General features: G+C 39.5%; 1 protein-coding gene across 2 annotated transcripts; it reads left to right on the top strand.

Moving 5' to 3' along the window:
- The first annotated feature begins 72 nt into the window (after positions 1-72).
- On the top strand, positions 73-20629 carry TRAM1 (translocation associated membrane protein 1). 2 transcript variants are annotated; one of them, XM_005309302.5, is made up of 11 exons: positions 73-396; positions 3490-3553; positions 4215-4336; positions 4530-4646; positions 5377-5435; positions 6041-6125; positions 12626-12696; positions 12794-12898; positions 13872-14015; positions 15840-16000; positions 19974-20629. In XM_005309302.5, exons 1-11 carry the CDS (start codon positions 274-276, stop codon positions 20045-20047), a joined length of 1125 nt encoding a protein of 374 aa, XP_005309359.2. In that variant the 5' UTR covers positions 73-273; the 3' UTR covers positions 20048-20629. The 2 variants fall into 2 exon arrangements, with proteins under 2 accessions (XP_005309359.2, XP_065438195.1); XM_065582123.1 differs by lacking the exon at positions 73-396 and adding an exon at positions 1003-1077.
- The last annotated feature ends 3761 nt before the right edge of the window (positions 20630-24390 follow it).

The raw sequence follows: 24390 nt of genomic DNA, 5'->3' as shown, positions 1-24390 counted from the left end.
TGCAACAACGCGGAGCCAACGGCCGCCCTTACCCTAACCGAGCGCCCCGCCCACCGGACGGGAAGGAGTCAGGACAGGCGTCGCTGCCGCCCGCCAGCAGGTGGCGCTGCAGCTTCCCACCGGCCGGCCAAGGGTTCCGTCTCTGGCCGCAGGCGGCGCGCGGAGCTAGGACGAGCCACTTCCTCCCGTGCCGAGCGCTGGAGGAGCTGGGCGGGCCGCCTCCTCTTCCGCCCCTTCCTGGCCGCGGCGGCTCTCAGCTCCTTGCTCACCACCATGGCGATCCGCAAGAAGAGCAGCAAGAACCCGCCCGTGCTGAGCCACGAGTTCATCGTGCAGAACCACGCGGACATCGTCTCCTGCGTGGCCATGGTCTTCCTGCTGGGGCTCATGTTCGAGGTGAGCCGCCCCCGCCCGCCCTGGGGGCCCGCCGCTGCCCGCACGGCCCCGGGAGGTGCCCACCCCTAGTGCCCTGACCAGGGGAGAGGGGCCTTGCCGCGGTGGGGGTGAGCCCGGCGCGGGGGTGCAGGGGGCGCTGCCCTGCAGGGTGGATGTGTGTGTAGCTGATACGCTGATCTGGCCCTGCCGGGCGGGGTTTGGGCTGTTCAGGCTCCTCCTCCCGCTGTGCGGGGTGGGGGGGGGGGGTGATGCCGAGCACACCTTCCCCCATCCCCCCCATACCTGAGGGCTCCTAACCCCGCGGGCTGCTGGGGGATCTGCCCCTGCCGGCCGACACGTTGCACAGGGAGCAGCTTGCAGGAGGGGCGTGTTGGGGAGGGGGCTGTTGGAGCTGGGCCATGCTCTGTTCCCTAGGACACCGCCCGCAAGCCCTTCGCCCTCTTGTGCCGGCCGGCCGCGGGTTGGGTTATAGGGGCAGCCCCGCTGGCGCTGCAGCCGGGATGGGGGAAGCGGCGTTTCCCCTTTGTGCGGCAGCAGCAGCGCCCTGCGGCTCCTGCTGCCCTCGGCCAGGTTACGTGGCAGTCGGAGCGGAGCGGCTGCCGGGGGGCGGGGGACGGAGCGGCTGGCTCGTAGTGCTGAGGGAGGCGGAGCGGCGGCTGGGGCCCAGCGAGGCTGCCGCGTGTAAGCAGCGGGGGATGATGGGGGGGGGGGGTGTGAAAGGCCTTGTTGGGGAGCGCGTTTCCTGCCTTTGGGGCGGCGGCCTTGCCCCCAGCTAGCTCCCGGGAAAGGGGAGCAAACGGTGACGTGTCCCAGGCTGCCTCTTCCCCGGCTGACCGCGATTGCCGTGTTCTGCTGCCCCGGTACTGAGGCGTCATGAGCAGCTGCTTACTCGCTGTGTGATTCACACCCCCCGCCGCAACACGTGTGAGAAACAACAGCAGCACTCGGCGGGGAGCCGCACAAACAGTAGTGACACGCGGAGGTGCGCTTTGCATCTCCAGGCAGCCGCCGAAGGGGAAGCTGTTGTTGGGCAGATGCGCTCCATTTTCCTGCCCTTGCAGTTCAGTGGTTTAGTGTCTTGTTTGGATAGTAATTATTGGGAAGATGGATGACCTTGCCATGCAAAATCAATTTGGAATTAGTGAAGATTTATATCCCACTCCTAAGTATCCACTAAGCTTTAAAGAGTCATCTGTCTGCATTCAGTCTCATAACTGATTTCTTATGACAACCGGCCAGAAAAGTGGTGATATGCTGCTGCCTGGGACAACAAAAAATATGTTTGAGATAACTGAAATCTAGTTATTTTCTAGCTGCTTCTCAGACAATGGTTAAAAGTCAGAGTACACTTACTGACTAAACTATCTAATCAAGTTGAAAATTAAAACTAGTCTTCTAAATTTTCTTTTAAGTGTCACTGAAGTGAAAAAGAAATGGCAAATTTGTCTCCTGGATCTCCTATTTTGCAAAATGTCTCTTTTGCCTCTCTTCAGTTGCTTATTGAGAGTGCACAAAGACTGTAATATATGTGCTCCCTTCAGAATAGCACTCACTTATTTTGAGCCAAGATAAGAGCGTCTCAATTTGATGTGCTAGTAGTCAGTCAGTGTTACCAGGATCCTTAAGAGCATAATCAATCCCTTATTCGTTTGGTGAGCAGCCTGAAGATTTATAAGCATTTTATATATATGACTAGTTTTTTATATCAGTTTTTTCCAACTTTAAGTAATATTCAGTATCCAAAGGCCACAGATTATCAACATAGGTTGGAGAGTAGGGGTTTAAAAAAATATATAACTCTCCTATACTACGCTAAGGCTTGCCTCTAAAAGCCAGACATGTCTGTCTTCCCAGATATTTTTGGTTGTGAAAACAGTCTATACATTGTTTTTATGTGGAGAGGAAAAAGGATGGATTTGAATTTTTTCTTCTTTATGTACACCTGTGATTCACGGTTTTCAAAAACAAAGTGGTAATGTCTTATTGTTTATTGTAGTAACTGATTTTGCTAATGCTGAAAAGATTTTTGTATACTGGAGTGTAAGTTTTCAATTTTTTTAAAATAGTTTTTTCTAAAGAAAGTTAGCAAATTTATTCTGCATTTGTTCTGACCTTCTTTTATATATTTTTTTCATATAGTCCAGAATAATCAATGGCATCACTACTCTAGCCACATTCTGTTCACCTTGTTTTACTTTTTTTGTGTGCTTGTATTTCTGTGTTGTCTAGTGTTCAAAGGTTTCTAAGGGTATGTCTTGATTAGCAACTTCAACTAGCCGTGACAGCGCTTTAACGTGGCTGTGTAGTCGCAGCACCAGCGCTGGGAGACATCTCTCCCAGCGCTGTGTTTAAAAATAACAAAAAAAACCCACTCCCACGAGGGGAGCACTGTCTACATTGCCACTTTACAGTGCTGAAACTCGCAGCGTTCTGGGATGTTTTTTCACACCCCTGAGCGAGAAAGTTGCAGTGCTGTAAAGTGGCAGTGTAGACAAGGCCTAATTCGTTTGAGCCTGGTATGCAATTCATTTTTTTTTTTTTAAGGGATGTGTCAGCATCAGCTCTATATGTTGTCTGCCAGCCCACCCCTATCCTCCTGTTTGTGATTATTTTTATTTTTAGCTGGGATGTTAAAATTGAGTTTGAAACAAGGCTATTGTTTGGTGATTGACTAAAAAAAAGTTCAAAGATGGTCTAAAATAGGTGACTTGGCATTACAATACTTTGGTATATTAGAGTGAACCATAGTGGAAAGGGAATTGCAGCTTGTGTTATTAGTTTAATGTGGTGGAAAGGGATTAACTGGTAAATAGGCAGTTTGGAGGAGACTTTTTGGAGAGGATTGTTAAAGTATTGCGGCAATGCTCAATCCCTGCATTGTGGGAGTTTGCTTTCCTAGATAGGCAGTTCTGTCGGTTGAAAGTCAGATCAGATGACTTTGGGATAAAGTTCCTTTCTTTTATCATTGCCAAGCACCCTGCCTCCACCGCTTTTCTAGTTCAAGCCATGCTGGATATGTGTTTTTTGATTAGTAAACTTTTTGGTTTGTTTTAATTTAGATTTTATAGCACTCACTTCGTCTTGTTCTTCCAGATTACAGCAAAAGCCGCTGTCATTTTTGTTACACTTCAGTACAATGTTACCATTCCTGCTACAGGTAGGTGTCTTTTGAGAATTTAAACACTAGTACCATGGAGTAGACAGAATTTTCATAAATTGTTGGTATACTGTACGCTCCCAAATTGAGTGTTCATTGTAAGATTGACCCTGTGCAAGTCTGGATGCCGACCAAAGTAATTCTTGCTAATCCACTCTTAATCTTAAACTATGTCACTTGAGATTAATTTTGTGATAACATTTTTAAGGCTGTTCCGTTGTGTTCATCATATTAAAAATATTGCCTGATGTGGAGATGCACATGAATCCTCTTTTTGATTAGGATTCTGGGCCTGTATGTAATGCTCTGTGCTAGTCAGAGGGGGACAAATAATTTAAAGTAGTCAAGAAGGAACTGTAAGAGTTGAGTTTTGGAGTTTAAATACATCAGTTATGTTTTCCATTGTACATCTCTACAGACATAAATTTAGTTTAATGGGAGGGAATTGATTATTATAAACTAAGTCTCTAGTGAGTTAGGCAATCATGAATCATTAATTTGGTTTCAATTTGTATCCAGCACAAAATAGGAATATCCTTTTTAACTGATTTGTTGTCTTAACAATACTGCTTTGAGAAATAGACAAACATATTGTTAATTGAACTGAACAGGATCTTCATAATGAGCTTTCTAAAAATAAAACTTTGTTTTTGTCCTGTAGAAGAACAAGCTACAGAAACAATCTCCCTTTATCATTATAGTATCAAGGACTTGGCTACAGTTTTTTTCTACATGCTGGTAGCAATAATCATACATGCCATTATTCAGGAGTATGTGCTTGATGTAAGTACCAAGTATACATTTCTTCCATTAAGATAAATATGGTATAAATTATTATTGTAAGATTTAATTAGAATGCATTAACTTCAGTTTTAGATATTTTATGAAAACTATACTTAAGTAACATCTAACCATCCTCCTCTTAAAACAAATGGTTCAATATGTTTATCAATAACATAAATAACTTTTGTTTTAGAAAATTAACAGGAGAATGCACTTTTCCAAAACAAAACACAGCAAGTTCAATGAATCTGGACAACTTAGTGCATTCTACCTTTTCTCATGCGTCTGGGGCACGAATATTCTTGTCTCTGTAAGTATGTCTTTTATCTTTCATTTATGTTGTCAGATATCGCACACTTGCTCATCTAACTTTTGTGCTATGAAAATTACTTACTGTAGTTTTCAGCCATGTATTTTAATATTAGATCAGAGAAGTCTTTTGCCTATTGTATTTAGATCTCTGTCACAGTTGAATGCCAGTTAGTACTTGTGATGGTAGATTTCCTTCCCCCACCCTAATTTTGGGGGTTCTGCTTTTCAAACAACAAATCAATATTTGAGTATGGGACTGAGTCAGGACTCCTTGTCTTTGTTCCAACCTTTCATTGCCGTATGACTGTAAACAAGTGACTATGCTTCTGGTTACTTACCTCTAAAATTTATTTTAAATACTGGTCAAACTCTCCGGTGTTAAGGCATAATTACTTTTTGTGAAGAGCTTTGAGATGCTCTTAAAAAGCAAAAAAAATCTCTACTAAATTCCAGTTTCCAGAAACAGAAGTCTTTTCTTGTCTCCAGTAATACTCAGGGCTTGCTGACATGACTTAACTTACTGGTATAATTATATCATTATACTGGAACTAACTCTATGTGTGAACACTCTTATTCTGGAATAAGAGTGCATTTTCCAGTTTCACTTATACTGCTTCCGTAGCATGTGTGCTGTAAATGAGAAATGTGACAGACTTTCATTGCTGGCTTCTGTATTTGTCTATCTGTCCTGTGATTAAAAGGTAACCAACAGTTTTATGTATTTTCAGGAGAACTATGTATCGGATCCAACGTCTCTGTGGAAGGACTACCCACACGTGCTGATTCCGTAAGGTTTATTCCTTCTTCAGTGTTAGAAAGTAGTGATTATCCTTCAAGATTTATGGCCTGGAGTAGGTATTTTGTTTAGACTAACTAATGGGTGCAGTAATGGAGGTGGTTAAAATCTCTGCTTAGAACTTGATGCCCCACAACTTTAAAGTATCTACCAGAGATAGTATTTCTTAAGGGCAATATTGCAGAGAATGAAGTTGCTAATAAGCGTTTAGCCACTCTTGTACAGGTTTGTTGCATCTTACGCGCATTTAACATGCGCGATTTCAACTTTACGCCGTCGGCAAAAACAAAAAAAGAGAAAAACAACGATTTCGCCCGCCATTGAACTCAATGGGATTTTGGCTATATGCGGTTTTCGCTTTACGCGCTAACCGCAGAATGGAACCCCCGCGTAAGATGAGACAGACCTGTAATATCTTTTTTGGATCATTGTTATTTTCCAAAAACCTTATTTCTGTGAATAGTGTTGAGAAGATGTTGTATTTGTTTTATTGAAAATCCATGGTTAACCAAGTGTGCAGGAAACTTTGTGAAAATTTTGAGTTTGGACTGCAGTTACAGAAGTGATGTTTTTTATTTTATTGCTGTACCGTGCAGGTTTCAAATGAAGTTTTTCTACATCTCACAGTTGGCATACTGGTTTCATGCTTTTCCAGAATTGTACTTCCAGAAAACCAAAAAAGTAAGCTGAAAACATTTTTTTTATCTTAATGGTGAAAATACTGCTGTGCTCTCACAACTGTGCCAGAAATGAAGGTTTCAGTATAATTATATAATTTATTTGCTTCTGTATCAACCAATAGTTCACTTCTTTTTGTAGACCAACATCTGAACATGCTTTCGATTCTCTGTATCAAAGAGCTGATTAGATATTTATTGAAGCATGTGTTAAAGTGTTTTTCTGAGTAGTTACTTTGAAATACCTATAATTGTTTCAGTATCTGCATTGTGAATTGGAGCTATTATCTTTCTCGGTGGGAGCTGTTAGTGTAAAACTACTTCCATGCAAGCCCTATTTGGTGCAAATAAGATTGATGTTCTATTACACACTTTAAAGAACTGCAAATCAAAAATTCATTTATAAGGCAAATTCTCAATTTTAACCAGTGTTTTAAATAATACTTTTAAATCAGTTTGTTATAAAAACGTTACTTCATAACTTTCAACACTCAAAGGGTGAAACAGTCAATCCAATATGACAAAATCAAAGTTGTGGCTTCCAGTTTAATTGTTGTTAAAAACAACTGAATCTTGCCGTTTATGGTCTAATCTTGCATCATTGAAGTCGGAGGGGTTTTTGCTATTGACTTTACAGGGGCAGGATCCAGCCCTGGTTCTTTGTAATTAGAAGTGATTAAGCATATTTAAGAACATAAGGCTTAGTAGATTAGATTTACCGGTGGTCCAGCTGATCCAGTATCCAGTCTCTGAGAATGGTCAGTTACCAAATGCTTCAGAGGAAGTTGCTAGACACCAAACTGTAAGGGGGGGTCTACATAATATCTGTCAGATTGGTTTATATCTTGAAGAATGAGTTTATAATCCCTTCAGTTTTTCCTTGCTTCGCTAAGTATGGATGTTCTCTCATTTTCCTTCAAATTTTTTTTAATCCTGCTAATTTATTGACCTCAGTGATATTTGTGTAGTCATGTATTTTCTCTAAATACTAATACGTGCTATGTGAACAAAATTGACTGTGGTCTTCTGATTTAGTAAAGACAAATGTCAGAATTCTTTCCTTGTGCATACTGAATGTAAGTTTCAGTTTCAAATTTCTTTTGTTTAATTAGTAGTCTGAGTAAGTTTTCACTAAAATGAAAAAAAATTCATATCTGATGCTTATTGCAGAGTTGGTAGCAATTATTGTCTTATTTACCAACTCCAGGGAATCTTAAATAGATATCTTTGGGGAGGTAGTGTAAAGATTACCCACTTGGCCAGCTCAAGGAATTTTAAGAAAAAGCACATATATTTATTTAGCAAAGGGAGACTGTCCTGAGTTAGACTGTGTAAAATCAAGTATTGTATAGATCCCATTAGAGCTGATCTTGGGGTGGGAATAGGTGTGAGTTCTGTAACATAATTTGACTGCCCCAAAAGTGCGTGTGTTTCCAAAAAATTAACTAGTTTCAGAAGTCACTTTCATGGAGAAGAGTAGACAAGACATAGTGTTGTCAAAGTTTCTTAACCTTCCCAATCTCTCTCCTTTGAAATCTTAAATCTACTATTGATTTCAATAGGTGCATTATTGAGTCCTGTTAATATCATAATCTCACCTCCTTTTGAAAATGGGCAGAGGCCAAGTGTTCTTATTTTATTAGTTATATCTAATAAAGTGAAATAACCAAAACCCCTTCCTTGTCTGTGTTCAGGACTTGATAGAGCTGGTTGGATTGTGTTACTGGGTGCCTCCATTCTTTTTTTTTAATGAGGTTTGGAAGGTAATGCCTGCCAGGTCCCATCTAGCTTAGTTTGTGAAAGAGTGCCAGGATAGATCACAAGGGCTTTGGGTCTGCAGTGCCTACAATATGCTGATTATATACACTTCTCCATCCCTTTTCATCAGATTTGAACACTGGAACTTCCTTCCTTTCTCATTCTCTGGCAAAGAACTAATTTTTTGTGTTCTTGAGATAAGCTAAGTGATAGGTTGATTATTGGTAAGGGGAGTTAGGTTATGACTGCTTCATCTATTGTGTGTGTCCATCTCTTACCAAAACAAAAGTTTTAAAGCAGGAAACTTGCGTCCTCAACTCAAAGTACTAAAAAAGATTTTCCAGGTCACAGGCGCTGCAGTTAACAAGTAATACCAGAGTATTCCAGGGTCCAGAAGTACGCGAGAGATTGTGAACTTTCTTGGTAAATTTAGGAGAGCAGTCACTAAAGTGTATTTATGTGCCAACTTGCAGATATGTCTAAACCCTTAAGTTTTCACTTGGCATATAAATAGACCTCAGTGAGTACTTTTCTAAATTTACGTTAATACACTTTTCAAAATTATGCTACAGTAATTTGTAAATTTAGAGCACTGCATGTATACTTACTAGTACAATTAGGGCTTGTCTATATAAACATGTAGTTTGCGGCAAGCTTGGGTCTGGATCTACCCCACTCTATTCTCCTGCAGACTGTCTGCATGTACCCTACTGATGTGTGTTAACAGTTTGTTAATGCACTTTGACTTAGTTCTCTTTTAAATCAGAGTTGGGTCCATGTGGCCAGGCAGTCCATGGCAGACTAGCGTGAGGTAGATTGACAACCCAGCTTGTTACAAACTAAATGTTCATGTAGACAAGTTCTTAAATGAAGCTGGTTAAAGGCCTGATTCTGCTACCCTTAGTCATGTTGGATAATACTTTAAATTAGTAGTTCTACTGAACATAAATATGGGTTGGGATAGTCTTTCATTGCTGAGAATTCTAGTTTTTGTGATTCCTCCAGCAACAAGAGACCCTCAATTTAAAAAGCAAGGAACTTCAGTCACAGTGGTGATTGAGTCTGTCATGGCAGTTTGATGAGCTCACAAACTTGTATGCCTTGATTTCCCTCAGAGTGCATCAAACTTTGTGCCTGAGTTTTTGAAGTGTGTTTGAAGTAGATGATGGCCAAGTTATCATGATCACTTTTTTTCAGTTTTCTGGCCTGACTAGCAACCCAACATATCCAGCAGATGCTTCTGAGATCAAATGCTTGAAGTTGGAACTTAAATAGCAAAATTTGAATTTTATGTCTGAATTAAACTTTTTAAGGATAGGGGTGATCTTTGAGGGCTAAATAACAAGCTCAAGGGTGTGGTTAATGCAATCCTCAATATCATTGAGTGTCTTGGCCTGTACACCATTTGAACATTGTGTGTATATATACTGCTATGCTATCTAAATTCAGATCACCTAGATTTGATTTGAGGTCTGTCTTGATCCCCACCGTTTCTAAAGCTGTGTCCATTCCCTGCATGATTTCATTAGCTGTCCCAGACTCTGTTTCCTGCATCAGCAAAGGATACAAATCTGATGCACACAGATACTTGCTCAGCTACAGACCTGTTAATGAATCCATCAGAAAACAAAGTAATCTAGCTTTCTACATGAACTTCTAAGATGATTCCTTAAGAGAATTTGCAGTTGCCTCAAGTCTTTCCTTCAGTGGGCATTAATAAGTCTTGACTAGATTAAGGCTGGTTTTAGCTTGTAAATTGCAGAATATTTTATTCTAGTGAATAGTAACTATTTCATTTTAGGGACTAAGCAGTTTTAAGGTGGTAAACTTGCATTTCTTCAGATTACATTTTAATGAGCAATTTTGTGTATATGAGCTTCCAAAGTGACTTATCTTCTGGTTCCATGCATTTCACGTGGGCAACAAAGTATATGGGGGATCAGTTCTGATGATGTTAGAATCCATTTACAAGAGGATTGTCCTTATCAGCGTCTCATTCTTTCGACAGGATAAACACTTCATCTTTCTGACAAACCTGTGGATGTCTAATTTTCCATAAACTTTGGAAAGTATTTACATCAAGGTTTCTTATATTCTTCAGGAAATTCTTATGTGCCATGTCCTTTATGGTTATATGGCACAGTGTGTTCAGTGTTTGCTGATTCAGACTGATGACATTTGTTTTTTAAACCCAGTAATTTATTGAGTTAGTTTGTGCTTCCAACAAAGGTTGACTTAAAGAAAAATTAACCAATCTGTGTGTATTGTTTTTGGGGGAGGAGGGGTTGTTGCACACTATTTTAAATTTCTAAATCTAGGATTGTCTTGCAGATTAAAATGCCTGGCCCTGGTAATAACAGCAGAGTTTGCAGTTGCAAAAGGCAGCCACTTTGAGCCAGAGGACCTGAGAGAGCAACTAGGACATCTTTTGTCTATTATGGATCCTTGCTGTGCTTAATTGGGGTGGAATAATAGGAAGGTGTGGTTCACCTCTTGACTGTTTAGGCTCTGCCTGCAATGACAGCCTAGGAAATACATTTGTGCCAGAGTTGTATTCCTCAGTAGAGTCTGAGCCACAGGAGGTGTATTCTTGTGACCTGTGTAATGCATGATGTCTCAGCTTCCATCTGCTAGGATGAAAGAAACTACAACATCAGGAGCTCTTCCTTCCTTCACCTCAACCCCATGCCGCTTAGTTTTTGGGCCTGATTTGTGAAAGCTCCTTGCCCTCAAAACTAGAAATCTGGATCATTGTCGTCCATTTTGCTTGCAAAATAAGGGGATTCCTCTGCTTACTACAGGGTGTGATTGATCTCATGTGATCTTTGCCAGGAAATCTCTTATTAATTTTATCCTAAGGGTTTCTCAAGATAGGTTTGAAAAAGAGGTCTCTGCTCCACTCAGTAGCAGGATTTTAGCAGTGATGGAATAAACTGTTGGCTTAAGTCAAGTCTCTGGAACACATCCACAGCTTGGATGGTCATTCAGCCCTTTGTTCAGAGCTTCAGTTTGTGGCAAAGTTCCTCCAGAGGCAGGAAGCAAGATTGAAGACAAAAAGGAGGTGTTTCCAGGGCCTTTTATAGTTTTTGCCATGTGGAGGGCATCCCATTGTTCTTACTGTGGAAAAATACAACAAGATGGAGTTTGAAGTCACATGGGCAAGTCACATGTTCATGCCTAATTTCACTCAGTCATTGCAGAAAGCTATTACCTACACTCCAGACAGCATGTTTACATGACAGTCCACTCAAGTGAGGCATCTCCCACAGTCCATTGTCAACCAAGTATTTCTTGATGAGCCCCTTAATTTGAATAGTTCCTCCAAGATGTGCTGCCTAGCTACCTTGTGGGTGGTACCCCAGGAGCCAACATTTGAAATCCAGGTATAGAGCCAATACTTATAACGTCAAATACAAAAATGATACATGCATTCAGATAACATAATCATAACCAGCAAATCATAACCTTTTCATTGACGCCTCACTTGACAACCTTTGTACAAGATTTGCTGCAAATACATAACAGTGGTTGCAACAATGATCTATATGATCATATTTTAATCGGATAACGTCACACATGCTTTAGCTAGATTTTTGTATCTCACTAGGTGTTATGGTATGCACACAGATTTGCACATGCTAACTTGATTTGAAATGAAAATACAGGTCTGTTTAATGTAGTTCTTGCTGGATGGATTTTTCACAATTTCCACTACTATATAATATGTGCAAGCGAAAACTGAAATACTTGACTCAATCTGTAGAGGAAGCTCATCCAAAAATATAGAGGTTCTCTGAAATGTTGTCAGTGTCCTGTACATTGTGTGTAGCTCTTTAAGAACATGACTTACATAATGATGTGGAGTGCAATATATCACTGGAGTATATATAGTCATATGGGTGATTCTTTAATATTTGCAAATGGTTTATAATTGTTCTTAAATCGCTCTATCTACTTTCACTCTCTCTGGCCCTACTCTTATTCTTATCTCTTCCTCCTGCCTGTTCAGTCTCTTCCTCTCTCTGTTTAACTTCCCTGTGGTATCATCAAAATACCAGTTAAAAGCCTAACTTGAAGTGCCAGCACATACACTGGTATCATTTCTAATAAAAAATTCACTGTGCTGCCAGCATACAGATCAGTCTAGGAGGATGGAATCCTGAAATGGAAGCATCTCGAGGATCTCGCATTTCTAAAACAGATGCATTCTTAGCATTGCATTTTATGTGAAATTTCTTGAGTTCATTAATTAATAGAACTTTTTTTTAGTGTATATAGAAAAAGTAAAACTGAGCAGAAAATAAACTTTTAAATTGTAATTGGGTTAACCGTGGATGCCATAATAGGTAATTTTGGTGTGTGAAATATTATTTGTATATTTTGATGTATAAGTGAAATACAGTACAGAGGCATAATTTTTCAAATTTGCCTTAAGAAAAATACTTGAGCTGCTTTGAAAAGCACCTCTGATTTTTATCTGACAATTGATTTTTCTCCCTCCCCCCCTCACCCCCTCTTTACTCTTCTTTATTCTGGTGGATGCTTAAGGTAACAAATAGATTAGTTAGTGGTAAACTCCTGAATGAGACTAGTATGGAATTGAGAGAATCAAATCTAGTCATGGGAGACACGATAATATTATGAAAGGAAGGATTAAGGTGTCTGAGCAGCCTAAATGAAATTTCTAAAATCAATGAACATGAAAACATTGTGTCCCATAGACTAATTCATTCTTCTGTCTAATAGGAAGATATCCCTCGTCAGCTTGTCTACATTGGACTTTATCTTTTTCATATTGCTGGAGCTTATCTTTTGAAGTAAGTCAGTTTTAAGATAAATTTCACTGGATTTATCTGCTACCACTAATATTTCATAAAATATTTGAATACTTGGTTTGCTCTTGTTTTGTTGCAGCCTCACCCGTCTTGGACTTGTTCTTCTGGTGTTACATTACTTTGTTGAATTTCTCTTCCACATCTCCCGCCTCTTTTACTTCAGTGATGAAAAGTATCAAAAAGGGTAAGTGTTTATCATAACTTTAACAAAGAAAACTACTTTGTGGCTCACAAGCTTCTTGCAAAGTTTGTATTTCTGCTGCACAATAGCCACAATAAAAAATGAGTTCAGTTAGAATTTGCTTGCCCTTCAGAAGTGACTTCTATATTTCTAATATAGAGTACTACTCCTTAATTGTATGCTATAAAACAAATAATTTCATATTACCCTATTGCCTACTCAAGCAATTGATACAGCAGTATTCTGTTCCTTATTATATACTTTATATTGATATATGCAAGAAAATTATAATGGGATATTTGGTGTAGCAGACACAGTAAACTTGACATAATTCCAAATAAAGTCTCCAAATTCATAGCTGCTAAAAAGTATCACTTTCATTGTTTCCCTTAATATGGGGGGGAGGGCACAGTCATTGATTTTACAACATGTCTTGAACTCTGTAGAAAATGGAGGTTAAAGGCCAAAAGTTGAGGTAGTTTTTCCTGTTAAGCTTTTAGCTCACAATCAAAATTAGTAGCTTCCAATTAGCAACTTTATCGCTTTGTTACCCCTCTTAGATAACATTTTGAAGTTGGATAATATCTAGTGTCTTCACTTATGCTGATCCTTAAAACTATGCATAAATGACAGTGCTGTTTATAATCTAACTTTATGTATCTTAAATATGGTGATAGTCCTTATCACCACTTCTTTTCTGTAATTAAAAAACACCTCAATTATTGCATCAACTTTCTTATTCAAAAATTATTAGAATTTTTATTTTAGTAAATGTGTAAACGTTTGAGAATTGAAAGGAGATTAGCAGTAACATCTCGTGTTGAGTATCAGTCCTAATTTTTAAAGAAATCTTGATAGTTTTCTCTAACTAAACAGAGTCCCACATAATGGAAATAAACAGTCAGATTAATGATTTTCTGATGTTATCCAAATAATGAATATGCATATTTATTGACTTGCGGCACTTTCTTTGTAGGTTTTCATTATGGGCTGGTCTTTTTGTTTTTGGAAGACTTCTGACTTTGATTCTCTCTGTTCTCACTGTTGGCTTTGGCCTGGCAAGAGCAGAGAATCAGGACCTGAATTTAACTACTGGAAATTTTAACGTTCTGGGTATCAGGTATGGTAAATTGAAACCTCTTTTTAAATATTACTCCTGAGGGAATTCTGTGCCAAAATATTTTTAAAATCTGCATTTTTTTATCAAAATAACACGATATAATCACACCATTTTCAATTATTTGGTGACAAGTATTTTGAAATAAATTACCAAAATAATTGAAAATGGTGTCATTATATTGTTGTTGTGTTACTGTGTTATTTTGACAAAATATGCAGAACTTTGCAGAATTTTAAATTTTGTGGCGAAGAATTCCCTCAAGAGTACCAGGGTTCTGTGTGGCAGAATCTGGGTGCAGGCAGTTGTGTGGGAGGTCTGGATGCACGGGGGTTCTGGGCGCAGGAGGAATGGTACTCTGCAGGGCAGTCCAGGTGAAGATGGTTAGGTCTCAGCGACGGGGCTGAGTGCTGGGGGTATGGGGTTGGCTGGGGGGTCAGGGTGCAGATCGTTGGGGCTCAGTGGGGTGGGGTCCAGGTCTGCGGGGGGGGGGGTCCCAATGCAGGGGGTGAGGCTTGGGGGCGGTTGGTGCAAGGGGGGTTCGGTGCAGGGTGTGAGGCTTGGCGTGGGGGGGTTCAGGGGCTCCCAATGCAGGGGGGCCTCAGTGGGGGGTTCCAGGAATAAAATACAACTTAATGCATATTATGGAATGTTCTGTATTCATATTAGACTGAGGACATTTATTAATTTACTTAAAGCTCATATCCTCAAGTCCAGAGCTTTGGTAGCAGTGGTAAGGCATTTGCCCAACTCCATAACAAAATTATTCACTGAAGAATTCTTGTACTACTATAGAGCATGGTGTTGGTTGTCTTGTGAGAGAAGTGCAATTTTAGACTTAAAGGGGCCCTCTGATATACAAAAGTTTTAAGTCTCTCAACTGTCCTAAAATCTGTAGATTGGCCTCTAGATGTATCCTACTGAAAAAAATCTTGTAAGCTCCAGTAAACCAAGCTTTAACATATGGAGTTACCTACAGATCACCCTCTCAGACAGAAGAATGGAGCATTTCTCTTCCCTCACCCAGGAAAATGAGCTGTGGGTTTTTCTGGGAAGTCTTGAAGTTCTGAAGGCACCAATAAAAGGGACAGGGCATTTGTTCAGGGGCCTAGAGAGTCTTCACTGCTGGTTGTGAGGTGTTTCTTTCATCTGCAGTAACATGGCACAGTTAGGAGCCGTGCTGTTGTCATACCCTATGCACCCTCTACCTTTTAGGATTTTAATTTGTGGAGGAAGGAATGTATGAAAATACTGCTAGGGTCAGGGATCATCTTATCGAATAACTTCACAGTTTTAGGGGGAGTAAAATGCCAATCCACACCTTTTCCCCCAACCATAGCCCGCTGGTAATCTGAGGCGCTTTTCTGACAAACGTGGGAAAAGAGAGAGATTGCCACGAAGCTGCTACTGCGTCCATTTTTGCACATTTGACCAGTCTCCACCCTCTTTAGGTCTCTCACTCTAATTTTGCTCTTCGTTTGCTAAATGCTATTTCCATATCTGTGTTAACATCTGTCTATTAATGGTAATAAAAAATAAGGAAGTAAAGTCAAGAACCAGGCTGACTTGTGCCTCATAAAAAGGCACAAGAAAAATCAGTATTTGCCTACTGGGAAGAGTTTCTAATTTGTTGCCTGTTCAAAAGAATGATTGCTTGCATGTGTCTGAGGAAATTTTATATACTTTGGTGAGCAAACAGGCAGCTTCTCTTGACAAGTACAAACCTTGAGGGTTAACTGTTTGGTAAACTTGACAAACTTGTTGACATGCCTTCATCTGATACTTGTTTACATGACTACCTCTGCTCTCTCTTAAATCTGTTTATAGAATCATTGTACTGTCCTCAATCTGTGGAACTCAAGCCTTTATGATGTGGAAGTTCATTAATTTCCAGCTTAGAAGGTGGAGAGAACATTCTTCTTCTCAGCCTCAGTCACTGAAGAAGAAATTTGTAACAACTAAAGGTAGACCATCCAAAAAAGAGAGAGGTTTGTATTGCAAGGTTTTTCTTTCTGAGGATAGAGTTAAACCAATATGAAAAACTTATATGGCATAATTGGGTAAAGTGCTATTGGATGTTTGCTGTGTGAAATGAGATGTTTCTGGTTTTGATACTTGAACTCATACTGATGGAAACTAATATTGGTGGTTGATATCAAGGAGGAATACCTCCGAAATTGTTCTCACTGGCTGTTTATAACCCAGATAATATAAAATAATATACCAGATAAAATTACCTGAGTATTTCAAAGGTGACTCTCAAATACCCACCTGACTTGTAAAAATTAAGGTAATGTGTTCCAGTTTGCCAGGTTAAAGGGATATCTAAAAATCTGTGGCTGGTTTAAGACTTTGCAGGTCACCTCTCAATTCCATTCTACTTTTACCTATCTCACTCTTGGCCTGAATTACATGAGAGTAATCCTTTTTGAATGTCTCTTAAAATTGACTATGGGCTTTGTGTACATGGAGATATACCTATCTCATAGAACTGGAAGGGACCCCGAAAGGTCGAGTCCAGCCTCTGCCTTCACTAACAGGACCAAGTACTGATTTTTGCCACAGATCCCTAAGTGGCCCCCTCAAGGGTTGAACAACCCTGGGTTTAGCAGGCCAATACGCAAACTACTGAACTATCCCTCCCCCCGGTGCTTTAGTTTGCACCAGAGGGGTGTAAACGTTAATCCACACTAGCTTGTCGTGCACTAACTGTCCTGCGGGGGCCCTGCTATGTGACAGGCACAAGGGAACTTCTGGTGCATCCCAGCAGGGTCCATGCAGGACAGTTAGCATGCGACACACTAGGGTGGATTAACATTTACATTCTCAAGCAGTATGTAGGCAATTTGCCTAAGGGAACAATTGGCCCTATTTGGAGTTCTGGTGTGATGTGTGAGACTTTGTTCTCTAATTATCTTTTTGTTTAAGTAAATAACAGGTTCTTCCAGCTGGGTTTGCAGGTTAAAGTAAATGGGACTTGTGCTTCCATGCTGCTTAGGACCCTAACTTTAGGCTCTTAGTTTTGTAAATTTTAGTCTGTATGATTTTGTTTTTGTTTGTTTTAATCACAATTCTAATGTATTGAAAGTTTTAATAATTCTTACTGGTAATATTAATGCAGTAATTTTTGCCATCGTTTTATAAAATTCAAGATACGCTTCCAGTACTGGTATTTTACAAAAATCAAACAAACAAAACACCTCAGTTTATTTAAATTGTAATCTAATTAGTTTTGCAAAGATTCAACATGACTTAATGACTCTTTTTAAAAATCAAGTAATTTAAATCATAATACAATTCAATAACTTAAATCACCTTGATTTAAATCATTGTAGTACCCTCCTATGTGTAATGTAGGTGAGTTGCAACACACACTTCAAGGTGAATATTAGTTGGTAAATACATATATCATGAGAACAACAAAAAGAGACACTTTACTTGAATTGTGGTATTTCACAAAATAAAGTAATTTTAGATGTTATACCTACCCTGAAGGCCAACAGCCAATTTTGGAGAGTTTATAGCTACCTTTCCCATTTAATTTTTTGTCTGTCTTGTTGCTATGTGAAAAACCATGGGAGAAGTGCAAATTAAAGGGAAAAGTGACTTAAAACCCTCCCAAAAGTGTCTTTCCTTCCTTTTGATATTATACACAACCTTATCTCCATTGTGAAGACTTAAAGCTGCTCAGGCCTGGCAGCGGTATGTATCAAGCACATGTGCTTGAGTGCACCAAACCCCACACCTGCCAACAGCATCTGGGTGTGTGAGAAATAGCTGTAGAATTAAAATGTACATATAGTGAGATTGAGACTTTGGTGATGGGGTGGGGTTGGGGCTAGATGGGTATATTGGTGTACGTCACCCTTCCACTGGGAAAAGGGCAGAAATCCGTGTGGCAGGTCTTGGTGCTACAGAGATTTGGTCCCAGCTCTTTTCTCCCTGTGCGAGAGTGTGCGACTCCAGGTCTCTCTCCCCCCTCCCCCTTTTTTTTTTTTCTTTCTGCTTGGTTTTACTTACTTCAGCTGAAAGCCAGGAGCAAGCCAATAGGGACCAGTAGGGCAGAGTGATATAGCTAGTTACCTGTGATTCAGGCAAAATTGAGTGTTAAATCTGAAATTGGAGTGATATAGGGATTGTTGAATGCAAGCTCTGCAGAAGCTTGAGCTGGTTGCGGATGACTGCTGTACAGGTCAAATTTATGGATGTGATTATTGGGACTGTACCCTTGTCTGCTCCTGGGTGTTTTTGTGGTAGTGTTGGTGGTGGTTGCCTGAAGGCAAAGACCACATGAATTCCCAGTTCTGTGATGTATCAGAGGGGTAGCCGTGTTAGTCTGAATCTGTAAAAAGCAACAGAGGGTCCTGTGGCACCTTTAAGACTAACAGAAGTATTGGGAGCATAAGCCTTCATGGGTAAGAACCTCACTTCTTCAGACTTCTGTTAGTCTTAAAGGTGCCACAGGACCCTCTGTTGCTTTTTACAGTTCTGTGATGTTGCTGCTGCTCCTTCTGCTGGGGTTTCTAGGATGCAACAATGAAGCACCACTTCGATGGTGAGTGTCTTTTTAGGATTCACCATGCCAGAGTTAGTGTAGGAAAGTACCAAACGGTGGTGGTGGTGTGGAAAGCAGTTTGGAAAGGAAAAGAAATTTTAAGCCCCTATCACACTTTGCCTGCATCTGCAGACAGATGTTGTTTACTATGGTTTACATTGCAGAACGTACCTAACTTAATTGCAAGGATACAGCAGGTTTAAGAAATCCATAGCCTAAGGAAACCCTATCATTGGACAGTCAAGGGTTAAAAAGGCTTAATTTCCAAAGCCTGTTGTTATAGAAGCATATTACAGAGATTGTTTGGGAGCTGGATGAATCTGGGGGATGGGGGGGGTTAGAGCTACATTTTCTACTTTTAAGGTTGCGTAAGTGCTTTTGTTATGAAAGGTCATTTTTGGATTACTAGAGCTTCCTCAAACTCTGTAGCCTTCCAGGATGGAATTTTCTCAAACTAAATTTTTCAAAATGTCTGTCTGAGCAAGTATTTCAGGCATTTTCAAGAACAAAGAGAAAGGGGAATGACTGCTCTTGCCATGATTTAACAAAGAAAAGAAAATTCAACATTGCAATCTCTTGAACAGCTTAAGTATTCCAGTAGGGGAGATTGACAATTTGAATTTTGGCAGGGGCATAGTTCTCAGGTCACAGATCTGCCTTTGTGTACTGGTAAAAAACGCAATCTTCTGGCTAATTTATAAGGGGTTTAAAAATGTACTTAGATGCATGCATATGGCTTTTGCTTTACAATAAACTAACAATCCAGCAACTTTCCATTGGCACTTCACATGGAAGGAAAGTCTACAGAGAAAGAGGCAGGAGAAAAGATCACTAGTACTAACATATATTTATGAACTGCACATAATATACTGTATACATTATTACATGTGTTTGATGCTGTGGTAGAAGAGTTTTGTTAACATGAATTTGGAATGGATACATTACTTAAGAAAGGTGAATCCATGAGTGACTTATGTAAGTCAGCCCAGATGAATGCCAGTAAAGCTTTTTGCTGCACTATACTATGTATTCTCCACACATTGCAGAAAAGCAAAAGGTTTGAGTTTCTAAAAAATTGTATTGGGATTATCTCTTTAGAACCCTTCATCTGTAAAGTTGGATATCTTGGTTACTAAGAGTTTAGTTGTACAGAACTCTAAATCTGTCTCTATTTTAAAATCTTTTCTGCAAACTATGTAAAACAGATTTTTTTTTTACACAGAATATTTTTAAGCTATTGCAATTATTGCATCATGAAAGTCTCTTAAGACAGCATTTAGCAGAGTAATACTTACATTAGAATAAAATATACAAAAGCTATATGTTGACTTAGAAACGACATAAAGATAATCAAATATAAAATGTTGTTTTGCTTGGGAAATCATCAATTTTTTTCTTGTTCCTAGAAAATGGAGTAAATGGAACAGTAACCTCAAATGGAGCAGACTCGCCTCGTAGCAGGAAGGAAAAATCATCATAAAACTGAATTTTATCAAGTTAACTAATGTCCCCAAAGAATCTGCTTTTTACTATGAAAAGCCCTTCAGCACTAGAGATCTTACTGATTACAAAAATACAATTCATGCTTTTTGATTATTGCTATTGTTTTGTGAGACTTTTTTTAAAAAAACATTTTGACTTTAAATAAAGAGTGGAAAGGTTATCTGTTTTCAAATGTTTAGGGGGCCACAACACTTTTTAAATAACCATGAACACTTTTTTTAAACACTTAGTGTGATTAATATTAATCAGAATTCTACTTACTGAGGATCAGTGATACAGTGTATTATTCCTTCCAGTTTTTATAATCTTGGTAATATCTTGTTACAGCAATGTCATATTTTTCAAGTTCTTCAAGAAGTATTGCAAAATTGAAGTAAAAAAATTAATATCTGTTTTTAGATATTCTCGAACGTTCAGTATATTACTTTGAATCAGATTTGCAGCTCAGTACTGGTTTTGTAAGACCATCAAAATTAATGTGCATTATTTTTGTAGGTAATAGCTGCGTTCGTTTCAAGAAATGCCCATGTCATTAAAACAAAATCTAACTGATTGGAAACATTGCAGTGTCTTATTGTCTATGTTGGCTGGAAATCTCTTGTATAAAATACTTGTAAGGAACAAAATCTTTCTGATGTAGCTTTAGCTCTTGAAAAGTGGAAAATAGAGAATGTGTTGTACAGAGAAGAGTGATTTGCATAGCGCTACTTTAAGGTAATAAAATAACTCATAATTGTGCTTATACATGTGCATATCGCAGAGTACTAGTGTGACATAGCCCTGCTTTGAAAACTCATTTTGTCTCTGATTTTTAGATTGCATCTTTTTTTTTTTTAAATGGGTCAGATTTTTAATTTAGGATATATTTTAATGCTTTGTGGGGAGGGGATTTATTTAGACAAATCAAGTTCTGGCAAACTTTCTGGCAAAAAGGTTTGTCCAAATAATTAAATTTTTAGTTGAATCTGCAATTAATATTTGCATTCATATCTTTGTAGTCTGTAATAGATATAAGCCCAGCTCATTTCATTCCAGAAAAACCTACTTAATAGTTTACCTTAAATGAAATTGCTAGTTAGATAGCTTTTGTTAGACCACTTATTGATAAATAGGAGCCCTTATGAGAAATCTGTTAAGCTCAGCAAAACAAAATGCCTACAATTATAAATTGAGTATATTAAACTGAGCCCAACAAAATAACAATAAAAACTGCATTCACTGTCTTTCTTTTCCCCTTTAGTTCCTTATAATTTTTTTTGTTTTGTATACTGATACAAAATTTGGGCTGCACTTAATTATCCACTCTTAAATAATGTATAGCTATTTTTACATGAATTATTGTAAATTTTGTATAACATGACTCTTAATTCTTGATGCAGTTGCTTCAACAGCTCCCCCCTGCTTAGAATTGCAGGCAAGCATGGACCTTGTTACAGTAGTAGCTCTGTTATGGGGTTGTATACCCTGAAATTTGTATTGTTATGGAAATAGCTACGTCATGTTTTGGTTTTTAAAAAATAAAAAGTTAAAAAGCTGTCTAGGGCAAAAAGATTCCATCACATCTGATCATAAAACTGTAAGATCAGAGTTCAAAAAGTGATAAATATACATGTAAAATCTCCATTCCATGGACCAGCGTGCTTTATGTCTGATGTTTAACACCAGGACATTCTTTGAGTGTGGTGCCTTGTTCAAAGATTGTACTTGAGGGGGGAAGAATGTTTAAAACCACTAATCATGTGTGATTCCAAAACTGTCATCTGAGAGTTTGCCCTCTTTTGGCCATGTTGGTACTATCTGGGGAGTCATAAAGAGAGCTCTCAACCTCCTGGTAACCTTTTTCCCCCCAGAGATCTTGAGATGAGAAGGAATGATCATGACCATCTAGTTTGATGTCCTGCATATCACAGGCAATAGAATTTCACCCAGAGGAATTTCGAGGAGTGGAGTCTTCTGTCAGCAGAAGTGAAACATAGGTTCTGATTACTGATGCATGAATCCCTTTTATTTAACTAGCTACCATTCTGAACATAATTATTTAGCGCTTTCCCTTAAGTGATTTATTGGAGCCTGAGGTTTATAATATCAACTGGTTTCCAGAGAAATTATTCCTTGAACTCTGAGTGTCTTACAGAATGATTGAGATTTACACCTTAAAGTGTAAACTTTGGCTTCACCTCCAAAATCCTCTGCAGAGTTATGTACTTTTGTCTGTTAGTACAGGTTACTAACATTGTTCACTCTTGATGGATGTTCATGAAAGTGCTTTTAATTTTCAGAAGGTCTGCATTTCCAAATTCACCCCTCTGAATGGTCATTTTCTTATCTGGTAATGGGAAGTCCCAATTTTATGTATTTATTTATTTATTTTAACATGCTGAAAGCTAGCAGTAGTTGTCTGACTTGTAACTAGGAAAGGTCAAGTAGTATCTTGAAGAATGTATTTCTGATTTACTATAGAAGTAATTGCTTTTGTTTTCTCTCCATAGTCTTTTGAAAAGTATTCTGATCAAGATGCCAAGACGATATGATCCTGATGTCTCTTATTTCCAGTCTGCTGCCACCCATTCTTAATTCATGTATTAAGATCCTTTTTGCTTTGCTCAGAGAACTCTCGGTTGCTTAAATTTCTGACTTCCAAATCATGATCTCTGTATTTGTCTCTTCAGTGGCAGTCTGGAATTTACAAAACCTGAGCAAAGTAAGTTAGTGCAGACTTAGCAACATGTCTTACAAATATGGTTGGAAATTGTAATTTTTTCCCCTTGTTCTGCTCTATTTCCTAACCCAGTGGTTCCCAAATGTGTTCTGCTGCTTGTTCAGGGAAAGTCCCTGGCTGTCCAGGCCGGTTCGTTTACCTGCCGCGTCTGAAGGTTTGGCCGATCGCAGCTCCCAGTGGCCACGGTTCGTGGCTCCAGGCCAATGGGAGCTGTTGGAAGCAGTGGCCAGTACGTCCCTCGGCCCGCGCCGCTTCCAGCAGCTCCCATTGGCCTGGAGCAGCAAACCGCGGCCAGTGGGAGCTGCGATCAGCTGAACCTGCAGCTGTGGCAGGTAAACAAACCGGCCCGGCCCGTCAGGGGCTTTCCCTGCACAAGCAGTGGAACAAGTTTGGGAATCACTGTCCTAACCTAAATCAGGTGCAAGAAGTTATCCACTTTTTTTAGCCTGCTTAGTTTCTGCGGCTCTGAGCTGGAAGCCCAGATTTGCTGATCCTGGAGCAGAGAAAACTGTGAGATCCTCTGTGATTTATGAGGTTGGGCTACATTTGTGAGTCTGAGCAAATGGCTATCAGGATGGAGTATGTCTGTGAAGAATTAGGGTGGGGAAAGATCTGGATGTTTGTCCATTCTTTCATAGGTATGGAATCACAGACGTTAGAGATGGGCAAGACCTATGCGATCATCTAGTCTGGTCCTGTCCCTAATACAACTTTGTTCCTAGGCTGCAGGAGACCTTTACGCTTTCTGTGTTAATTGTAAGTTCCCATATATCCCATAAAGAGAAAATTGTACCCATTTCCAGCCTAAATTCTTGTTCTATCTCATATGGATTTGGATACCTCTTAAATATATTCTTGCAAATTTTATTCCTTTGTCAGTGTTCTGCCTGAAAACCAGCTCTTCTCTGTAGCTGGACTTAAAATGTTCTCTTTATACAGAAAATAGGAATGTAAGACCAATGCTGAACGGTCATGAACTGCCCTAGGCATTTAAAGTCCATAGGGTAATTGTCCTAATGGAGTTCATCTTCAAATAATCCATCCAGGTTGTTACCCACACACTCTAGGGGACACCTACCTTTATCCTTTCCTAGGGCTCAAGGCATAATCCCACACTCCAGGGCACCCACCCTTACCCTTCCAAGGGCTCACGGCATAACAGTCCGCAGGTTTGCAGGACCTTTTACCAGCGGAAGAGACTTATACAGTAATATCTTATTAACAATCACCAAGTATAATACACATGCTAAGCATGCAATGCTATGCTCACCAATCCTGATCACACAGGCTTACATTCCCTGTTGACCAGGCAAGGTCATTCTCACCTGGTTTCTGGTTGCTTCACATCATGCTCGTGCATAGGATTCTAGCAGCTCTGTTCTCAGGCTGTCTTGCAGGTGAATAGTCGTTTTTCTTCCAGGTCTTTCCTCCTTATTCTTTACCTTTTCCTTTTTCCTTCCCAGCTGGTCTTCTTGGATCTCAGTTTATATCGTGAAACTTGAGTCCGGCTTAGCTATACTTTAACCAATCATTTTATTATAACGGGTCGGCAACTTTTCAGAAGTGGTGTGCCGAGTCTTCATTTATTCACTCTAATTTAA

This window comes from Chrysemys picta, chromosome 2 (assembly GCF_011386835.1).
Source record: "Chrysemys picta bellii isolate R12L10 chromosome 2, ASM1138683v2, whole genome shotgun sequence".
In the NCBI taxonomy this organism is placed as follows: Eukaryota; Metazoa; Chordata; order Testudines; family Emydidae; genus Chrysemys; species Chrysemys picta.
Note: the sequence above shows the minus strand (reverse complement) of the source record. Positions and strands in the feature narration are given on the sequence as shown.

Bases quoted from the DNA above. Each gene is read 5' to 3' on its own strand.
- TRAM1 (XM_005309302.5), top strand. From the start codon at position 274: ATGGCGATCCGCAAGAAGAGCAGCAAGAACCCGCCCGTGCTGAGCCAC. The intron at 5,436-6,040 runs GTAAGGTTTATT...TGTACCGTGCAG, and splicing joins TACCCACACGTGCTGATTCC to GTTTCAAATGAAGTTTTTCT. The intron at 14,016-15,839 runs GTATGGTAAATT...ATCTGTTTATAG, and splicing joins TTTAACGTTCTGGGTATCAG to AATCATTGTACTGTCCTCAA.